The sequence below is a fragment of the Vigna unguiculata genome, chromosome 5 (genome assembly GCF_037176805.1).
Source record: "Vigna unguiculata cultivar grain cowpea cultivar isolate G323 ecotype 2 chromosome 5, ASM3717680v1, whole genome shotgun sequence".
NCBI lineage: Eukaryota > Viridiplantae > Streptophyta > Magnoliopsida > Fabales > Fabaceae > Vigna > Vigna unguiculata.
In genome coordinates this window covers 6,155,860-6,175,436 of record NC_140796.1, presented here as the reverse complement: position 1 = coordinate 6,175,436, position 19,577 = coordinate 6,155,860, and the positions used below count along the sequence as shown (strand labels likewise).

The 19,577-nt window shown below is 32.4% G+C and overlaps 4 protein-coding genes across 4 annotated transcripts; 2 read left to right on the top strand and 2 right to left on the bottom strand.

Annotated features, from left to right (window-relative positions):
• The first annotated feature begins 220 nt into the window (after nucleotides 1–220).
• Nucleotides 221–2,774, top strand: LOC146886014 ((+)-neomenthol dehydrogenase-like). The gene is made up of 5 exons (XM_085673697.1): nucleotides 221–582; nucleotides 712–958; nucleotides 1,499–1,558; nucleotides 1,828–2,007; nucleotides 2,134–2,774. The coding sequence occupies exons 1-5, from the start codon at nucleotides 563–565 to the stop codon at nucleotides 2,506–2,508; spliced, it is 882 nt and encodes a 293-aa protein (XP_085529823.1). The 5' UTR covers nucleotides 221–562; the 3' UTR covers nucleotides 2,509–2,774.
• Nucleotides 2,775–4,218: 1,444 nt separating this feature from the next.
• Nucleotides 4,219–8,326, top strand: PMM (phosphomannomutase). Its single transcript, XM_028070713.2, has 12 exons — nucleotides 4,219–4,530; nucleotides 4,628–4,724; nucleotides 5,276–5,320; nucleotides 5,467–5,533; nucleotides 5,834–5,910; nucleotides 6,264–6,299; nucleotides 6,556–6,611; nucleotides 6,698–6,797; nucleotides 6,902–6,997; nucleotides 7,087–7,176; nucleotides 7,614–7,665; nucleotides 8,115–8,326. The coding sequence occupies exons 2-12, from the start codon at nucleotides 4,656–4,658 to the stop codon at nucleotides 8,168–8,170; spliced, it is 744 nt and encodes a 247-aa protein (XP_027926514.1). The 5' UTR covers nucleotides 4,219–4,530; nucleotides 4,628–4,655; the 3' UTR covers nucleotides 8,171–8,326.
• A 370-nt stretch (nucleotides 8,327–8,696) lies between these two features.
• LOC114183087 (bifunctional protein FolD 4, chloroplastic-like) lies at nucleotides 8,697–12,124 on the bottom strand. Its single transcript, XM_028069941.2, has 5 exons — nucleotides 11,786–12,124; nucleotides 10,237–10,562; nucleotides 9,779–10,015; nucleotides 9,470–9,637; nucleotides 8,697–9,152 (listed from the first exon to the last, which is right to left on the bottom strand). Exons 1-5 carry the CDS (start codon nucleotides 11,925–11,927, stop codon nucleotides 8,982–8,984), a joined length of 1,044 nt encoding a protein of 347 aa, XP_027925742.1. The 5' UTR covers nucleotides 11,928–12,124; the 3' UTR covers nucleotides 8,697–8,981.
• A 2,660-nt stretch (nucleotides 12,125–14,784) lies between these two features.
• LOC114183999 (uncharacterized) lies at nucleotides 14,785–17,802 on the bottom strand. Its single transcript, XM_028071227.2, has 2 exons — nucleotides 17,439–17,802; nucleotides 14,785–15,538 (listed from the first exon to the last, which is right to left on the bottom strand). The coding sequence occupies exons 1-2, from the start codon at nucleotides 17,761–17,763 to the stop codon at nucleotides 15,315–15,317; spliced, it is 549 nt and encodes a 182-aa protein (XP_027927028.1). The 5' UTR covers nucleotides 17,764–17,802; the 3' UTR covers nucleotides 14,785–15,314.
• Between the last annotated feature and the right edge of the window lie 1,775 nt (nucleotides 17,803–19,577).

Here is a 19,577-nt window from a genome sequence, read left to right as displayed (position 1 = left end):
TATCTTGACATTGTTATGTGGAAAACAAATTCTCCGTTCTGATGAAGTTTAAGAGTCTAACAGATATGAATTTTTGGCACTGTAATCAAATAATTGTAATATACTTTTTAAGGATATATATATATATATATATATATATATATATATATATATATATATATATATATATATATAGTCGTAAGAACTATTTACATATTTAAATTTGAATACAATGAAAATATGAATGAAAATTATATTTAATATATTATTATTTATAAATTTGAGTAATGAATGCTATAAAATAAATTGAGTGATTAATGATGAAAAATAAAACATTACGCGTTTTATATATCTGTGCACCTGTATGAAATCTTAGTAAATTAATGTCTAACATTTTAGTAAACCTTAATTTCTTAAAAAATAATAAGTAAATGGTAACTTTTAGTCAAAGTCCAGACATATATCCTATGGTCCTATGGAGAAGTTGTAGAAAACTTGAACTCTAACAACAGAGCAGGTAAACTTTCCTGTTAAAAACTGGTGTAAAATTTCAAAATGCTCACAAAGATTTTTTGCATCAACAATGGCAGCATCAACAACAAGGTACACGTTTCTTCAAGTCTCATAAATAATCCATATTATATGGTGTCCAAATTTTAATCAATAACAGAATAACAAAGAAATTTAAGTGCTTATTTTTCCATAATTTTGATGGATTGATTTATGTTACAGGTACGCAGTTGTCACAGGAGCAAACAAAGGAATAGGATTTGTGATTTGCAAGCAATTGGTTTCTAATGGTGTCACTGTGGTGTTAACTGCAAGGGATGAGAAAAGGGGTATTGAAGCTGTTGAAAAACTGAAAGAGTTTGGTGTGTCTGACCAAGTGCTGTTTCATCAGCTTGATGTGACTGACCCTAAAAGCATTGAATCCCTTGCAAATTTCATCAAAACCCAGTTTGGGAAACTTGATATCTTGGTATGATTGAGTTTTAGCATCTTATTATATGTTTCCACATCGTTTTTTCTTGTTGATCCTGTGTGTTACAAAGAGACCGGATTAAGAGGGTAATATTGTGAAGAAGGGTTGGAATTTGATGTTTATGCAATGAGTCGGTGAAGTTTGGAGGATGAAGTACAGTTTCAGCTGTTGATGTGAAAATTAACAGTTTAAATTATAACATTTTCATAATTTGTTATACATGAACCGATATTTTGTTACAGTTTTAACCCTTAATGATCAACCATGCTAGTTTCTTCTAGTAGGACAAAAATTGTGTATTTTCTTTTTCCCAATAATACGGCCATTTATGTTGTTTAAGACTTCATGCATGTTCATATTCATAATTGAAACTTTAGTTAACAAGCACTTGTTCTGTACCAACTGTTAGATGGGTTGGATGTTACTATTCTTCTGCTGTGTGTTCTCTTGTATAGTTCATTTTTCTTCCCATTATCATATACACACACTTATTTGGAAATTGGAATGAATGTTGATTAATGTTTGGATTCTGATTAGGTGAATAATGCAGGAATAAGAGGAACTACTGTTGACCATGATGCTTTAGCTGCTGCTCGGGTATGTATTCCTAGTCATGTAGAATATTTCCTTAGTTCCTTAGTCTTTTAACCTGAAAGCTGAAGGTTCACAAGGAACTGTTAATTTATAGCAATTTGATATAAGGCTTAGGTTAGAACATAATTGATCTGTTGATCTAGTTTGTTAATGGCTTTCTGAAATGTATTGTCTAACATTTGTTAGCATAAGATCAATAATGGTTGAGCTTTTGATCATGATGATGTGCATAATCTAACATCTAACGTTAATTTTCTTCTCTTTGACTACAGGAAAAAGTTGAGAGTGTTGATTGGAGAAAATTCTCATATGAAACTTACGAAGCTACAGAAGCTAGCATTGGAACAAATTACTATGGAGTAAAATTAATGTGTGAAGCATTTATTCCCCTTCTAGAATTGTCAGACTCACCAAGAATTGTTAATGTTTCCTCCACCTTGGGGAAGTTGGAGGTAATGTTATGTGACTAATATGCATGAACTTGGTACTGTGTCTGGAATCACAATCTGACCAGCCAAATTTTGCTATTTACTGTTTCTTCAATCATTGTGATGTATTTGATACCGTTGTTCATGCAGAACATACCAAATGAATGGGCTAGAGGAGTTCTAAGTGATGTTGAAAGCTTAACAGAAGAAAAAGTGGATGAAGTTGTGAAAAAGTTTCTGAATGATTTTAAAGAGGGTTCATTAGAAACCAATGGGTGGCCAAGGCCTTCTGCATATATAGTCTCAAAAGCTGCTTTGACTGCCTACACAAGGGCTCTTGCCAAGAAGCACCCATCTTTCTGCATCAATGCTGTTTGCCCTGGCTTTGTGAAAACAGATCTCAACTTCAATAGTGGCTATCTTGGTGTTGATGAAGGTGCTGAAAGTGTTGTAAGGTTGGTTCTGCTACCTAATGGAGGCCCTTCTGGTCTCTTCTTTTCTCAAAGTGAAGTTGCATCAGTCTGATATAAGGTCTGTTGTGTACTTGAAGAGAATGAATAAATAACAAGCTATGTGTCTCAAATATGTATCTTGCACAACAAGAAAATAAGGCACATATCCACCCATCATTGCTGAGAACAACCTTAAGGTGAATTGCAGATATTACAGGATTATGTTGCCAATAGTGGCTAACTACAGACATTAATAATTTGAGAAATTTAATTGAGACACAGTTTATTGTTTGTTAAGTTATAATCAGTTTATGGAAGACTTGAATGATCTTTACTAAATTTGTGAAGCTGGTATGTTAGTACTTCTCTGTTTCAAAAATTGTTATGCTCTTACTATTTATGATCCTAACCAGTTGATGAAACTGAACATCCTCTAATGTCAGCGAACACTAAAGCCAGATATGGTAGCAACTTGCTTTCCAAGCCTTGTTTCTTTTAACACTAATCAAGTGCCGCAATTTTAGCTCAAAATATTTTTGTTTTCATCAGAGTGTGAGCAATATGAATACTCTTGTTAACTCTTTTTGGACTCTTACAGGTATATGATTCTTGTTGGAGACTAAGTTAACTATTGATTTATATGTCTTACAATAATCCTATTCAAATTTAATATGAAGTAAAAATGATTAGTTTTTAAAATATATATGACATTTTCATTACGTTAATGAATTTAACAGTTAAAATATCTTGAAATATAATGATAAACACAATATAACAGAGTCATGGTTAAAATACACAATGTAGTATCACCTTGCTTTAAAAAAAAAGACCATATATCAACATCAATGTCTTAAACTATAATCCTTAAATAATGGAAAAAAATTATAAAAATATAATTTTAACCATTGAAAGGCCTTTTCTAACCTAAAATATTATAATATTTTAAAATAACTTAAAAGACTTTTATGTGAAAACAATAAAAAGGTGTTTCAATTCAACGCCCTTGTCCCTGTTGAAAGGTGAATTTGTATGTAAAATTTTCAAGTTTGAAAGCTTATTTCGAGGAAAATGGGAAGAAGTTTCCTTCCAACGTAAAGCCAAACTATACTTTGGCCTAAAGTATGCAAAATTTGGCTTATGAAAAATCATATATAGCATACACAAACACCTTAAATATTTGCCAAATTCTTTTGCTGAAAACATTTGAATAAGCCTTAATTGTATAATTTAAAAATATTTAACATTTGATTGTTTCTTACAAGTATGGACATTTTCACCTTTGCTTGGGAAAATAAGGATTTCTTGTTTTTGCATCAAAAGTAAATGTCTCCCATGGACTTTGCCAACTTTGCGTGCTCAATCCACAACCATTTCAATGACCAAGTTAAGGCTTTTGTGAGAAAGAAGAATATATAACTCAGCCATTGAATGAAATAATAAATACCATTTATGGTTATATAAGCCACATGTATAATAATTAGGTCAAACTTTAAATGTAATTTCTTAATTTTTTATTTTTCATATAAAGTTTGATTTTTATTTTATATTCTTTGTGGATCTCAATACAAAAACTTGTATGAAATATGCTAAAATAAAAAGCTTATCATGATAAGTGAAAAATAAAAATCCTTAAAATCCATATGAATTGGATAAACCGTTCTCTCTTTTGCACCACAATATATGAATTATTTTGTAAAACAAAAACCCTGAAAGACGTTGCAAAATTGTTGGATGAAAATGATCAACAAATTGCACATAAGTTGTTTTTTTTTTTTTTTCTCTGAAAGGTGAAAATTAACCCTAATCCTGCAAAAGAACAAGGATTGATTAACACACAATTCATGACAGAAAAGTAAGCAGCATCGACGTGATTGATGAATTCTTTTACATGTACGTCACTGATGAATTAGTTGTTGAAGCTTCACTTCGGAAAGTTTTAATGTTACGAGGCACATGTGTCTCCAACTTGTTGGTCCCACAGAGAGTTTCTTCCTCTGTCCATTTCCCTCGCAGATCTCAACCAGTTCTTATAAACCCCTTTGGAGATCTGCTTCAAACTCTGTCCCCTTCTTCAACTTCCTCACTCCCCTCACAGGCAAGTTCTCACCTTTCAACTCCAATCCTGCATTTGCATCAACTTGGATGGTGTATTTGTTTGAAGTTTGATAAAATAATGGTTTAAAATTTTTCAGGCTTTTGTGGATAAGAGAGAGAGCTATAATGGCTGCCCCGAAACCTGGTGTTATTGCTTTGTTTGATGTTGATGGGACTCTTACAGCTCCCAGGAAGGTATCTGTTTTCTCTAGAGCTAATTACAATCACTGGCTGTTATTTTGACTTTAAATTCAAGTTTTTGGGTTACCAATGGATGCGAACGCTCGCTGTCCTCGTCGCCGATCACTCGCCGCCGTCGTCACCGCCCTGGGCGCCACCCATCCCTGCAACTCTATTCTTCTACTCTGCTCCTTTTCTTTTTCTCCTCACGTCGCCTCTCTTTTTCTTTCCCCTTACGATCGTCGAGTTCGACAATATTGGTTACCATGGCCACAATTGTGGCTGCAACAGCGACAATTATTTGCAATTTTCTGCAATATCATAGCCACAATTATTTGCAATTTTATGCAATGTCAAGTTAAAACCTTCATTACTGAAAATGTGCATGCTACAATTTGATATAGTTCTAAGACAGATCTGTTACCAATATGCCACATGAGTTTATTCATAATTTTATTGATTATCAAATGCTGTTGTTCCCCTTGCCTACAAAACTAGAAAATCTGTTCTTTCTGATTGTTTAGTTTTGCATCACCTCTACTTATTGTTTCGTACTTGAATGCAAGGTGGCCACTCCAGAGATGTTGACATTCATGCAACAACTACGAAAGGTGTGTGATTTAGAATTTTTTTTTTTTTTTAATATACAGTGCATTTCATTACTTGGCGTTTTAGTTCAACATCTACTTGGCCACGCATAAATCTGTGCTGATATTCTGTCTTTTTTGTTGTTGAATTTTGTGTTGTCTGGGTACAGGTTGTAACAGTGGGAGTTGTTGGGGGTTCTGACCTTATAAAGATATCAGAACAACTTGGAAACACAGGTTAGCAATAGATTCATGTCACGACACTATAATGCTATAGCAAGTAGGAAGCTGCGTTGAGGATATTGATCTTAGCGTTTCTTTCATTCCTTCATATGTATTATTTTCATGTTCTAGTTGTACGTAAGTGAACTTATAATCATTGTTACAAACTTTTCCTTTACATTGTATTTGTTCTTCATTTCTTCTATTTCTGAAAAAGCATACATTATCTGCTTTGTAGATTAGCTATTAAAATGAAATAATGAAATAAAGAAACAAACAGGAGGGTTTATATTTGTGAATATTTGTCTGTTGCAGTTACCAATGACTATGATTATGTTTTTTCTGAGAATGGTCTTGTGGCTCACAAGGGAGGAAAACTCGTTGGAACTCAGGTACAATACATAAACCTGAATAACTGAAAGAAACGAATTGTCATGAGATGATCATGGATGTATCTTAATAGATTCATACTGATCCTTTGAGATATTTAAGAAAACATAACTAGTTCACTATGTTGTGACTTATAAGTAAATCAGGCATTATACAAATTTTATAAAGCCAGTAAAGCATGTAAAGTAAATTATATCCATTAAGACCTATTGAAAGTTAGCTGGTAAAGTTTTTCATTTGGCAACCTATCCCCCCACCACACACACACACAAACACACTCGGTCACTCCTTTTTACCAATGTTATTTTTTTCTCTCTGATACACCATGACAAGTTGTGAATTGCCCTCTTTTCAGAGTTTGAAGTCATTCCTTGGAGATGAAAAGTTGAAGGTATGGCCTTATATGATGTTGACTACATCCTAAATTTGTTTTTGTTTGTTACTCTTCCAACCCAAAAAATTTACGGGGACAATGAAGTTTATCTGTAAGGTCATTTCAAGTAAGCTCAGAAGCCGTGAATAAAGAAGATTATACTTTTGTTAACTGCTTTTAAATTCAATAAAGTTGTGACTTGTGAGCATATATAAAAAACATTTGATATTAATAAATTCCTTTTAATAATGACAGAGTTGGTGATATTTTGCAGGAGTTCATTAACTTTACTCTTCATTATATTGCTGATTTGGATATCCCTATTAAGAGGTTAGTGGGATTCAGAGGCTAATATTTATTTTAAGGATTAGTTATATGAACCTGTTAATTTCTAATTGATATAACTATATTTTTAGGGGAACATTTATAGAATTCCGTAGTGGGATGCTGAATGTGTCACCTATTGGCCGAAACTGTAGCCAAGAAGAAAGAGATGAATTTGAGAGATATGACAAGGTTATTTATTTTGGTTTTTTTCATATTCACTAGAATTTTAACTATCCAAATTGAAATGTTAGGTGAATAATGTTATCCTAAAATTTTGCAATTTAAGCTCTCAGGTTCAAAATATACGCCCAAAAATGGTTTCTGTACTTCGCGAGAAGTTTGCTCATTTTAACTTAACTTTTTCCATTGGAGGACAGATAAGTTTTGATGTAAGTAATGATCCTCATGACATGATTTGGTGATTTTATTTCTGGTAAAGTGATAGTTTAACAGTGCTTAATTTGAATATACTCCGCAGGTTTTCCCACAAGGCTGGGACAAAACATACTGCCTAAGATACCTCGATGATTTCAATGAGATTCACTTCTTTGGTGACAAAACTTACAAGGTTAGTCCATAAGTTTATCATGCAGTCCTTGTTTGGAGTATCAAATCAACATCTTACATGTTCTCTGCCTCCCTGCATACATACGCTATCAGTATGTATTCTATGCAGTCTTCATAAGCACTCACATTTGTCTGAGTCTCCAATGTCACTTACTTTTATGAAAATCGTACAAGTGAGTTGAGGCAAAAGCTTTTTGTAGTAAGCGAGTTATTGGCAATATAATTACTGGCATAGTTACACGAGTCCTTTTCTACATTTTGAATATTTCAAATATTCAGCAAAATTAATGCTTAGTTTTTATATTTATTGATAGACTTCTCTTATTATAATCTTCACTTGTTTCCACTGCTAGATTTCTGGCTTCTAAAAGCATTGTTAGTGTAATTAGGCAGAAGGATTGATTAATGTCCTATAATTATTTTATTTTTGCTGTGCAGGGTGGAAATGATCATGAAATCTATGAATCTGAACGGACTATCGGACACACAGGTTAGTACTTTGACTTTGTTATCATTTGTGCAGGAAATATAATTGTTTCAGTGCCATGGGTTAACAGTTCAAATTCAATTTTTTTTTTTAATTAAGACCCAATTTGTTTCAGCTTATATTACTTCAAAAGCATTTTTCTTTAGGTTCTTTAGGAAAGGCAGTAACTGCTTCTCCATTTCTGGAATTACTTAAAAGATTTAAAAAAGAATCAGAATCTTCAAAAGAAAATCTTTTTTAACTTATTGTTCAAGAAACTGGAAGTGTACGTTTTTTTCTAAATCTCAAACAATAATAATTATAGTAACTTTTTTCAAAAGTTTGGTATATTTTTTTCTTAAATGAACCAACTAAAGTTGACAACCAAGCCAAAGTACGGTAAAAGAATTAACGGAATCATTATAATTTGCATTGGTTACGTGATCCTTATTACTTTGTATTTTTCTTTTCAGTTACAAGCCCAGATGATACTGTGAAGCAGTGTAAATCTCTGTTCCTAGAAAATTGAAGAAATTTGCAGCAACGTACTATTATTATTGAGAATTGCAGAGGAAGTGTACCCATACATGTTCTACATTGGACCATATAGGCTGTAATCAAAAACTCTGTATTTTGATTGTCTGTTCACATTTTGGTTTAATAACAAGTTTATCATTCCGTGAAATTTGATACGGGACTACTCAAAGATCATGCTACCAACTAGCATTCTTCTTATGAAAGGGTATTTATGTTAGAGAAAAAGGTTAAAACAATCAAAGTTGAAATAAAAACCGGTCAACTAAATTAAGTAGGATGCTTAAATTGTTATAAACACTCATAAACTGTGTTTAATTCTGACATATAAAAAAAAGGCTATAGCCGAAACAACATCGAGGCAAAGTCATTCAGCAAATAGTTGGATTCATAGTACCAATGCCTCACATTTAAGAAAATTTTGTTCTTTATCCATTATTAGTGAATTATAGGTTCATCCTTCATGTGCATATACGCATAGTATATATAATACGCTTCAAAATATGGGATTTCAAGCAAAATGCACCAACTTAAATGTCCTCCTCCACAAGCATTTTTATACTGTGATTTCTTATATGATTACTGTTATGTTTTCCCAATCAATTTTTATTTTGTAGCCACACGATTTTTGCATCATATGATGCAACTATAGGAAAGGAGAAGTTTTACACTGTCATCCTAAGCAACATTTTCTCTTATTATTTTGGCTTAAGGAAAAAACTCAAACCCCCCTCCAAAATGTTGAAAAAAGCTACCTTAAAATCCAAGAATCCCATAAACAAAAATTATAGACCCTTTTCACAATGTCATTCAAAATTGTGCACCCTCTTTGCAGAAATGAGTGTATTTTGGAGCAGCATTGCTATGGTCATTGGACCAACTCCTCCAGGGACTGGTGTAACGGCAGAGGCAACTTTTATGGCTTCTTCGTAACAAACATCTCCTACCAGTTTATAACCTCTGGGGCTATTTTGATCCTGCAAAATAAACCGATACATGCATTGCTCAAATAGTGTTGGTATTGAAATTGATACATTCTATATGAATTTACTTCTCAAATACATTAACAATCAAGGTGGAAGCCTGGAGGCATGGGAACTGATTCAATGACTTTTACATAACTTTGCTCAATTTTTAATTGGCTTGTTTTACATATATTTTTTTTAAAAATTAAAGTTGGTCATTTAACACATGAAAATTAAGAGAAGTTACGTGACTTTTTCCGGAAAAAAGTTACTAAATCCATCTCCCTGGAGACATTGCAAAAATGTAACCTTGATATAAATCTACTCACCTCTACTGGATTGATTCCAACGTCAATGATGACTGCACCAGGCTTTATCCAGCTTCCCCTCACCATGTTTGGTTTCCCAACAGCAGAAATGATAATATCTGCCTGTCTTATGATCTCTTCAGGGTTACTGGTTCTGGAATGGACAATACTGACAGTAGCATCTTCCCTCTGGTAACACAAGAGACATATAAAGAAGTAGAAACGCATAAGTTTGAAGCAAAAAATGAAAGAAGCAAGCAGAGACAAAGAAATAAAAATTAGTTTTGGAGTGCTAACTAAAAGTTTAAGTTCGGTTGAATGTAATCTTACTTGCAGCAATAGAGCAGCTGGCATTCCAACAATGTTGCTTCGACCAATCACCACAGCCCTCTTTCCTTTAATGGAAACATTGTATCTGTGCAGTAGCTCTATGCATCCCTTTGGTGTACAGGGAACAAATAGAGGGTCTCTTCCACGCATGGCAAGACGGCCGATATTTAATGGATGAAAACCATCTACATCCTTCTCAATTCTAACAGCATTCAAGACGTTTTGCTCATTCATATGCTGTCACAAGACCATGGAAAATTAATTAAACTTCCATTAAAAAATCTTATAGTTGTACTTTAGGTGCCAGCAAGTTAACTATAAGATTGAGTTATCAATGTATGTACCATGTCTGGAAAGCTTAACTAGCCTAAGGACCTAAATAGGAAAAAAGATTAATGATATATTTTGGCATACTTGGCCCCACAAAAGAAAATGAAGTTGAAGATCTAGAAGTATACCGAAGGCAAGGGCAACTGAACAAGGATGCCATGAACTGACGGATCATCATTGTAGCCTGAAATATAGTTCAAAACTTCCTCTTCTGTGGAATCCTCAGGCAGATTAGCTTCCAAAGAATTGATTCCAACAGATTCACAAGCCTTCTTCTTGTTACGAACATAAGTTGCAGAGTCCTTCCTATCTCCCACAAGAATTACAGCTAATCCTGGAATCACACCTGTAGCTTCTCTCATCCTGGAGACCTCAGCCGTTATCTCATCTCTGATTTGCTTTGCTACAGCTTTTCCATCAATCACCTTAGCAGAAGAATCCATAGCCATAGCAGCTGTACATATTATATAAATTCAGATGGAGGCACACGAGCACAGGCTAGTAAAACCTTATTCAGTCAATAGCAAGCAGAGGAAAGATAATTTGGCATGTACATGTAAGGGAATACATGTACATGCATAGCACTGACAAACATGTGTACAAGGTAACATAACAATCAACCGTCTTAAATTTACAAGTCATGACAACAGTAGGCAAATTAAAAAAAGAAATGAACCTTTGAAATTAGTGACATATCATAAGATTTTTTTCATAAATTCTCCCAAACACTTGTGTCAAAGAGGATAAAGTTTCCGCCAAGGCACCGCCATAAACAATTTTTAATAACACTGAGATAAACTTAAATAATTTGAAAAGAAGCTCTTCCCCTAACGCACCCTAAACCTAATATCTTGATCCAACATGCTAAGACCCCGCGAATTCTTCAAAGAAAAAACTATCATCTTAAATCTGACCACCGGGCAATTGAGGAAAAAGACTTCTAAAATCAACAGCAACCTAAGCAGAGAAACACTGTCACTAATACATACGCTGTAGCAACACAGCCCATGTCTCAACAAAGCCATAAATTACTAAGGGAGAACTGGAAGACTATATAATCATATAAAATCAGTGGTCTATAACTAATTCAAAAGTTTGCAACTAAACAGACCAAGGTTTTTCCAGCCTTTAACCTTGCACTTCCAACATACTCACACCACACCACAACCATAACAACAATAAGGACAAAAGTTGGATACAATCTACTGCTTAAAGCGTTATTCTATAAACAAAATTAGAGCTTCACCTCAATAACATATGTTGACCTCTCACGGAAATCTTTATTATGCCAATTACTGGGGTAAAACTAACTCAAATTCTGATTAGAGAATAGAATCAAAAGGACTACATCTGAGTTCCATGCTAACAACAAATGTAAACCAATTAGTAAGGAAACACGACCATGCATAAACTGAAAATTAAAGTAGTACAAATAAGCAGACAAATGACTGAGCACTGATTTTGCAGTGAATGGTAAACTCGGTACGAAAACCCTCCACTCAAAACTCAAGTCCACTGAGATAAAAATGAAAAACTCAAACAAAAACAAATTTTGGCACATTTTTATTTTTTGGAAAAAGAAGAGAACCCAGTGAACCCCAGAAGCCAAAAACTAGATAAAAAGTTGGCAAAGACAAAAAATGAAAGAAAAAAACAAAGTTAAGAGCTTTATCATACCAACGTTGGCAACATGGGAGGATGATAACCGGAGAGATGTGGGAGCCACACCCAGTTGACGGTGGAGGCGAAAAACGAGAGAAGAAGAAGAAGTAGAAGAAGAGTAGCAATGGGAATGAGTGAAGAACAACGAAGAAGCCATTGTTGAGATTCGGTGACTAAACCCTAAACAAAGATTCAGCAACCTATAAGTTCTGATGTGCTTTGCTATGTTTCTCCGCGTTTTGATTTACACAAAGAGAATGACAACGACAAAGAACAAGGCTATGAATTGGGTGTTCTCAGAGGACAGATTCTCTGTATTTTTTAAGACTTTAATCCGGCATAGCATTCATACTTTAGCTACTCTAACTTCTTAAGGTATTTTTTAGAACTAATTGTTGAGAACAATAATGATATTTATATTATCTATATTATTATATAAAAGGAATAAATGTTTTGAATTCTTTTTCTTTTGTCTTTATTAGCTACACAATTTTTTTATTAAATTAAAATAAATTTTGATAAAATATATAGTAGTAAAAATTATCTACCAAAAACTAATTGCTTAATTTCCTAACTTAAAAAATAAACGAATAACTTTTTTTTTATCCTTGAAAAATTGATTACTTTTTAATTTTTAAAATTAAATTATTTTAGTATAATAAAATTGTGAGTGGTCAAATATACAATTTATTGACTTAAAAATATTCGTGTAATTTTTTAAACTTTTATCTTTATAAAATTATTTACTTTTTTCTATTTTTAAAATCTTATCATTTTAATGCTATTGAAATGCATTGCATATGCGAGAATATGTGTTTTTAATAATAGTTTATAATGTAAAATAAATGTAAGTATGTTCATATTTTATTTAATTTTATGAAAAAAACACATTGACATTTTTCAAAGTTTTATCATTTCACTAAGATTTGTCATATATTCAAGGCCCAAAATATATTTTAGATATTTTATAAACTGATAATTATTAATAAATTATAGTTGGTAATAAAACCATGTGATTATTTTATTATATATTTAATGTAATATTAATTATATTAATTTTATTATTAAAATAATTATTTTATAGTTGTTTATACTTACGTAATTAATTTTTTAAATATAATTTTATTCTTACAATTAAGTAAATAGAAATACACTTTTATTATTCAATCTTTGATGTAACTTTTTGGAGTGTTTCACGTTTATGTTGACATATTTACATTTTTATGGTCAAATTATGGTCAAGTTTTCGGTACAAATTTTTAAGCTCGTTTCTCATACCAATGTCCATGCACTTGTAATTTTGTGGTCGAGTCTTGTATAATTTTTTATATAAGTGTATCTCATACTTTCATGTTGACATAATAATACTAATGAGAGTGTCAGGATATTAGGATTGAGCATTTACTAGGAATCCTACTTGGATTGTGACTTGATCTACCTGATATCCGTTTTGAGACAATTGTTCAACCCGCAATAATCTCTTCCTCAATAATTGTCCACCAGGAATCAAATTACTCGTGATCTTGATTCTGATATCAATTGTTAGGATCGAGTGTTTACCACTAGGCTAAAAGTTATAGTCATTAGTCAACCCACTTAAGAATGTAACAGCCAAAACGCTACAATTCAATTGTGATCCGGTCCACTTGACTTCCATCACGAAACATTTAATGCCACATGCACCAAAGAAAAAACCCTTGATGAAATTTTTTACATGAAGGCACCTTCTACAACCATGTAGGAGCAACCACACTACACCTACTATACATACGTGAACCTCTAATGTAGATGTTTATATGAACTATATTGATGTAATCATAACCCTCTGGTTAAATATCTTTGCAAGTTTGTAGTAAGTGTGTCTCTCACACACAAGTGGATAGACTCACTCATTTTGACATAGGATTAGCATAGTTCTAAGAGGAGTTTTGTGTTGAGAATATTACTTAATATTTTTTTATTTAAATTAGTTTTTAGAAAATATTTCAGTTTTAAAGATATGTTTCAGTTTTAGAAATTAGCTATTATTTTAGATTAGGAGTGAGATATTCTAAATATTTTATATTTGATATTCTGTTATATTTTGTTTTATATAGAGAGTATATCAATAAAATACAACAACATGTTCCTCCGTATAACATATCACATATATCTTTCGTATATCTCATATCTCTCATATTTTTAAAGGCCCTAAAAATCCCAACACTTTGATACCATAAAAGCCGGTGGAAAGCTTTCAAGAAAGATGACAAAAAAGGTTCTCCAATAAAAAATACACCTCAACATGCTTTAGAACATTACATAACAGATTTCATAACAGAATAAAACTGAATAAATTCTCTTAAAATTAAGGTTGATTGTCCTTTTGGAATTATGGTTATCCTATATTTCTTTTAAAAGTCACCTTTACAATGATCATTTTCAAAATTATGAAGGTGCAAAAGGAAAAAGCCCTTACAAAGACCATTTGCATTATATTCAAAGAAAGGTTTGTAATATATTTATATAATTTTTTTCTGTCCATTTCGAATTGTGTAATCCAAAAATAAAATAGAACTTTCGGATAGGCAATCCAAGAAGTCAAAATTAACTTCTAATTGTATAATTGAAAAGTTTTTTCTAAGGAAAAAAAAATGATCAAAAGTCATTTTTAGTTTTCAAATTATATAATCTAGAAGTTTGAATGTGAAAATGACTTTCAGATTACACGATCCTAAAAAGTTAAAAACGGATTTCTTTTATATTGGGATGTAGCGGGAAATTTATGGAGGTACAAGAACTGCCTTCATCACTTTCCTCAATCAGTCCTCTTAACTTTTTTGGACCCCAAGTCAAGTTATCTAGCTCATTCAAATTTCACATAAGAAAATGTTACAAATAATGTTAGTTTTATTGAAGTAACATTAAAAATCTTAAATAGGGAGAAACAGTTGATTTTATAAGTACTTACTCAAAGCAAGATAGTCGGGAGTGTTGCCAAAAGTTTGATGGTGTTTAGATGTGTCTAGAATACATACATTAAACTAATTATGGTTTACCATAAAAAATAAAGTCAAATAAGCAAAAATCAATCAAGCCAATGAAAGTTTGTACATAACAATTATCACCCTAGTTGTTGGGTATATTTGAGGTGCCTAACACTTCAAATGATCAAGCTTAAAATAGGACAAAGAATAAGTTCATCATAAGAAAATTTTACATACAATATATTCATGCCTAAAGCCAACACAAATTAAACAAATGTAAAAGCTTACATACAATTAATGATGAAGCCAAAACACAGCGACAAGGACTATACAATATCCTGTCTTTTCCTTCACTGTCTCACTCCCTGTCCTACTAGCAAGGGATGCTTTTCAAATTGTTACCACAAAAGACCAAACAATGTAATACATTATACATCAGCATCGAATCATTCTTCTCAGTTGCAGAATAAGGAAAATGGTGAAGAGGTGGCTTCATCGAACAAATCCAAGTTGGTCAATGCTGGATCACTTGTTTGCTTATGTGTTAAGATAAATAACTAATGTAAGTTACATCAAGGCTATCCAGTTTTCTTCCTTTTGAAGGCCGGATGTATTGTTGCATCTTTGTATGAATCAAACTTTTCAATTCTGGTAATGCAATCTTTCATCCTTTTCAAAACAATTGGCATAGCAGAGCAATTGCTCGAGATCTTTTCATTCAGTAATTTCAGTTTCTTGGCAGTCTCTGGGTCTTCTGGAGCAGATGAAGTTTCTTCTCTAGACATGTTTTGTTCTGATGCACCTAGACAATATAAAACCAGTCAACGAGTCAAATACACAGTAAAAAAAAACATTGCAGCTTGAAAGAGATAAGGAAATAAACAAAATATACAGAAGTCTTAACCACCAAAGTACAAGGATAATAGCTGAAAGACTGAAACTGATGCCGTTACCTTTCACTAGCACCAGGTGTGACTCAAAGTCACAGTAATGACATAGTCATTCAATACCCTTGGAAAAACAGTTACTACATCTAAGTCAAGAAAACAATGAAGGAAAGATGAACAGGACACTAGCAATCAAGGGAATACAAAACAAGCTTTATGCTCAATTTAACACAATGTCATCTGTAAATGGTGAATTCTTTAAATATTTGAAAAGCAGCATTTGTTTCTGCCCACGTGACAATATTCAAAATGCATTTTGAATTGTAATTAATTTTGATCATCACAATGCTAGCGATTTCTATAGGCCAAATTCAGTTTACAGCGCAGGAAATTGTAAACTTAAATCTCATTACTCAAAAAACCTGTTGGAAAATGAAGCCAGGCAAGTAGGTAAAGAATTGCTTCAGGAAAAACAATACAAAAAGAAAATATTACTCAGACAAGCTGATGATGCCAACAAAAATGTAATATTAGTTTTAGAAAAATGAAAGATGATTCAAACAATTTTATTTTTTATACATAAGATTCAAATGATAACAATTTCTCTTTATTGCTAATAGATCAACCAAGTAATGATTACTAAGTCATTATCTTTATGTTTTTATGTTCAGTTCTAAGCAAATTACAGCACCTCATAGTAAATAAGCTACTAGTTTCATTGCACAATGCACAAAAAAAATTTTACATCGCAAAACAACATGGCATTACCAAAACACAGATGATCAAAATCAGTAAAACCTTTTACTTTTCCTTCCTCCAAAACCAAACCAGAAGTTTCATGCATCTAATACCAAACGAGCTACATTTTTCATTCATCTAAGCACATCAGCATACTTGTATTACAAGTACCAGCTTAGAACTTACATACACTAATTCCTTATTTGAAAAAATTTCTTCATTAACACGTATAGGAAAAGAAAATAAGAATATAATTGAACTTCTCCCTCAACGTAAAATCAATGAATGTACCTTAGCTTCTGGAAAATTTAAATCAGATCTTCGACGAAAAGTAAGTGCAAAAGCTTATATGAAAATTGTTTGTATAAATTTCTCCGTAAACACTTTTAAGAGAATAAAATAAGGGGTAAAAGCCACATGAACTTCTCCTTAGCTTATGCATAAACTAATTTGTAGAAACTCGCTAGTATTAATTTTTCAAAAAGATTATTTGTAACTACTGCATAAAATAACTTTAACTTATAGATAAACTTATTTCACCGTTTGTTTTTGTTTTATTCTCCTCCAAGTGTTTATAGAAAAATTTATCCAAATAAACCACTTATGAGAAAAATTCAATTCAACTTTCCCTTCTTATCTCCTTCTCCCACATGTGCTTATGGAAAAGTTTATCCTACCATGACCAAATTTCAGTTTCGGTAATATGTGCCCAATAATAACCTCAATAAAATGACAACAAATACGCAGGGACATATGAGAGAAATGAAAGTCAGCTCTAAAACTCAGTTAAGTATTAAAAATACTGAAGCAAACTACATTACCAACAAGATCCAAACAGCACCCATTTCAAATCACATGATACTGAAAACTCACATGTCTAGACAAGAAAAAGAGGCCATCTTTCCTAAATCCCAAATAAATACAAATTGAAGAAACTAACTAAAACCACAGAACACCAAATAAACTCTATCCATCTTGAGGAGCATAAAATAATTCAAAATGAGCACATAGGTTTAGTCCACACCAAATTTCCCAAATTTAGAGCCACGAAAAGAAAAACCCTAGAAAGAGATGTACCCAGTGGGAAATAGGGTCTGTGGGCATCGAGAATCGAATGGAGCGTGGAGCTGAGCTGATCCGGAAGCGTTGTCCGGTATTCGAGAATCTTCTGCGCCATTTGCTTCAAATCAGATTCCAACTTCACCACTTCCGAGTTTTTTTCAGCTTCGTGAGTTTCCACCACTTCGGAAGCCATTGTTTGTAGAAATTGGAATACTTTTTGCGTTGGTGTGTTCACGGTTGGAGAAGATAAAGCAGAGAAGTAGTGTGAATAAGTAGTAAGAAGGGTGTGTTGTGGGTTTACGACTTTTGCTGGCGCACTTTCAAATTTTGAATCTACCATGAATATGTAGTGTAGGTGCACTGGGGAAATTATTGATTTCTAATTAGTTAGTTAAAAGTATTTATGAACCCACGCCACGCTGGTTTTATACACTGCTAAATTTGTAATTAAATATTTGTTTTTGTAAATGAAAAAAATTAGCTGAGAAATAAGATGTCACCATATGTATTTATAAGTTTACGGAAAATTATTCGTAAACAAATTTCGTGAATATTTAATATTAAAAATATAGTTGTAAATATTTTGATGATCATCACAACTAAAAGTTATATTTTTAACTTTTTTAATTTTTAGATAATTTAATTTTTGGCTATTCAAATTTAAAAATTAAATCTTTATAACTTTCAATTTATAAAAAAAAATGTGTAAATATTTTTGTCTATATTGATCAACATTTAATAATGTAATAGTAAAAAGCAAAATAACATTAAGTTAACATCTAAACTTGTTAATAGATAAATTAAAAAACTTTGGCTTAAATACACATTTGGTCCCTATTTTTGTCAAAATTATTCAATCTGGTCCCTATTTTGGTTGTTTGTTCAATTTAGTCCTCGTTTTGGTAAAATCGCATTCAATTAAGTCCTTTTGGCAGACGGAGTTAAAATTTTTAACGGCACAGTGACACGGTGTAACTGTTTGGCCTACGTGTAAGTTTTTTGAATACATGTTGACACAGTGTATCGTTAAAAATAAATTGGGGTGAAAAGTTAAATAAATTAAAAAGTTAAAACAATTAAAAATTTACAAATGGTAAAGTAAAAAACAAGGTAAACGTCGAGCACCCAAGTCTTAGGCAATCAAATGTGATTTTATTACAGCGAAAAGTGATAACGAAAGGGGATTAATCATTTGAGTGAAGTGGGAACGAAGGAGATCGTGGAGAACATTCGAGAGATGGCCTAGGGTTAGTCAGAAAGGTGAAGAAAATTAGGGTTTTTGCTACTGGAGAGTTCATCAGTTAGCAACCACCACCACCATCAAGTCAGCAGTCCACACAAGTAACACAACCTACACAACAACCACCACCATCAAGTCAGCAGACCACACAACCAACACAACCATCACAGCAGGAACATGAAGTCTCACAACAGACAGGGCAACCAAGCTGCAGGCAGAAATTGCAGATTCGAAGACCACCAACTTGAACAACATTTTCTGTGCTTTAATTAGGCCTACTTAGGAGACAACTTTTGATGTATTTAGGCCTGTTTTGGTAGTAATTTTGTAGTAATTGGTACTATGTTTGTTAACTTTTTTTGTCCAGCACACTTTTGTTGAACATTTGAATTCCATGACTTCAGCACATTTTGATTGCACTTGAATGAATATTGGTCTCCAAGATTGGAGTTGTGATTGGAATTTGGACTTGTGTGATTGGCAGGTTGTGTATGTTCAATATGGACTCAATTATATGTTGGTTTATTTTCCACTTCTATTTGGCAGGTTGTGTTATAGAACAGGGACTTTATTCAACAGTTTAAACTTAAAACAGGGACCAAATTAAACATTTTAAACTTAAAATAGGGACCAAATTGAACATTTTAAACTTAAAATAAGGACCAAATTGAACATTTTAAACATAAAATAGGGACCAAATTGCACATTTTAAACTAAAGTATGAACTTAAAATATGGAGTTAAATTGCACATTACTAGACCCTGCTTCATTACAAACAAACACAACATTCATAAGTTACAGCACTGCTTTTTTACATTCATAACTTCAACACCAACAAAACATCATCAACACCAACAAATCATCATCCTCAACTACAAACATTGAATCTTAAACATTATTGGCAGCATGACTAC

Bases quoted from the DNA above. Each gene is read 5' to 3' on its own strand.
- LOC146886014 (XM_085673697.1), top strand. From the start codon at position 563: ATGGCAGCATCAACAACAAG. The intron at 959-1,498 runs GTATGATTGAGT...GATTCTGATTAG, and splicing joins TTGGGAAACTTGATATCTTG to GTGAATAATGCAGGAATAAG. The intron at 2,008-2,133 runs GTAATGTTATGT...TTGTTCATGCAG, and splicing joins CCACCTTGGGGAAGTTGGAG to AACATACCAAATGAATGGGC.
- PMM (XM_028070713.2), top strand. From the start codon at position 4,656: ATGGCTGCCCCGAAACCTGGTGTTATTGCTTTGTTTGATGTTGATGGG. The intron at 4,725-5,275 runs GTATCTGTTTTC...CTTGAATGCAAG, and splicing joins CTCTTACAGCTCCCAGGAAG to GTGGCCACTCCAGAGATGTT. The intron at 6,798-6,901 runs GTTATTTATTTT...TTAAGCTCTCAG, and splicing joins AATTTGAGAGATATGACAAG to GTTCAAAATATACGCCCAAA.
- LOC114183087 (XM_028069941.2), bottom strand. From the start codon at position 11,927: ATGGCTTCTTCGTTGTTCTTCACTCATTCCCATTGCTACTCTTCTTCT. The intron at 10,016-10,236 runs GTATACTTCTAG...GTCTTGTGACAG, and splicing joins TTCAGTTGCCCTTGCCTTCG to CATATGAATGAGCAAAACGT. The intron at 9,638-9,778 runs GTAAGATTACAT...TTGTGTTACCAG, and splicing joins CAGCTGCTCTATTGCTGCAA to AGGGAAGATGCTACTGTCAG.
- LOC114183999 (XM_028071227.2), bottom strand. From the start codon at position 17,763: ATGGTAGATTCAAAATTTGAAAGTGCGCCAGCAAAAGTCGTAAACCCA. The intron at 15,539-17,438 runs GTACATCTCTTT...TATATTGTCTAG, and splicing joins CAGACCCTATTTCCCACTGG to GTGCATCAGAACAAAACATG.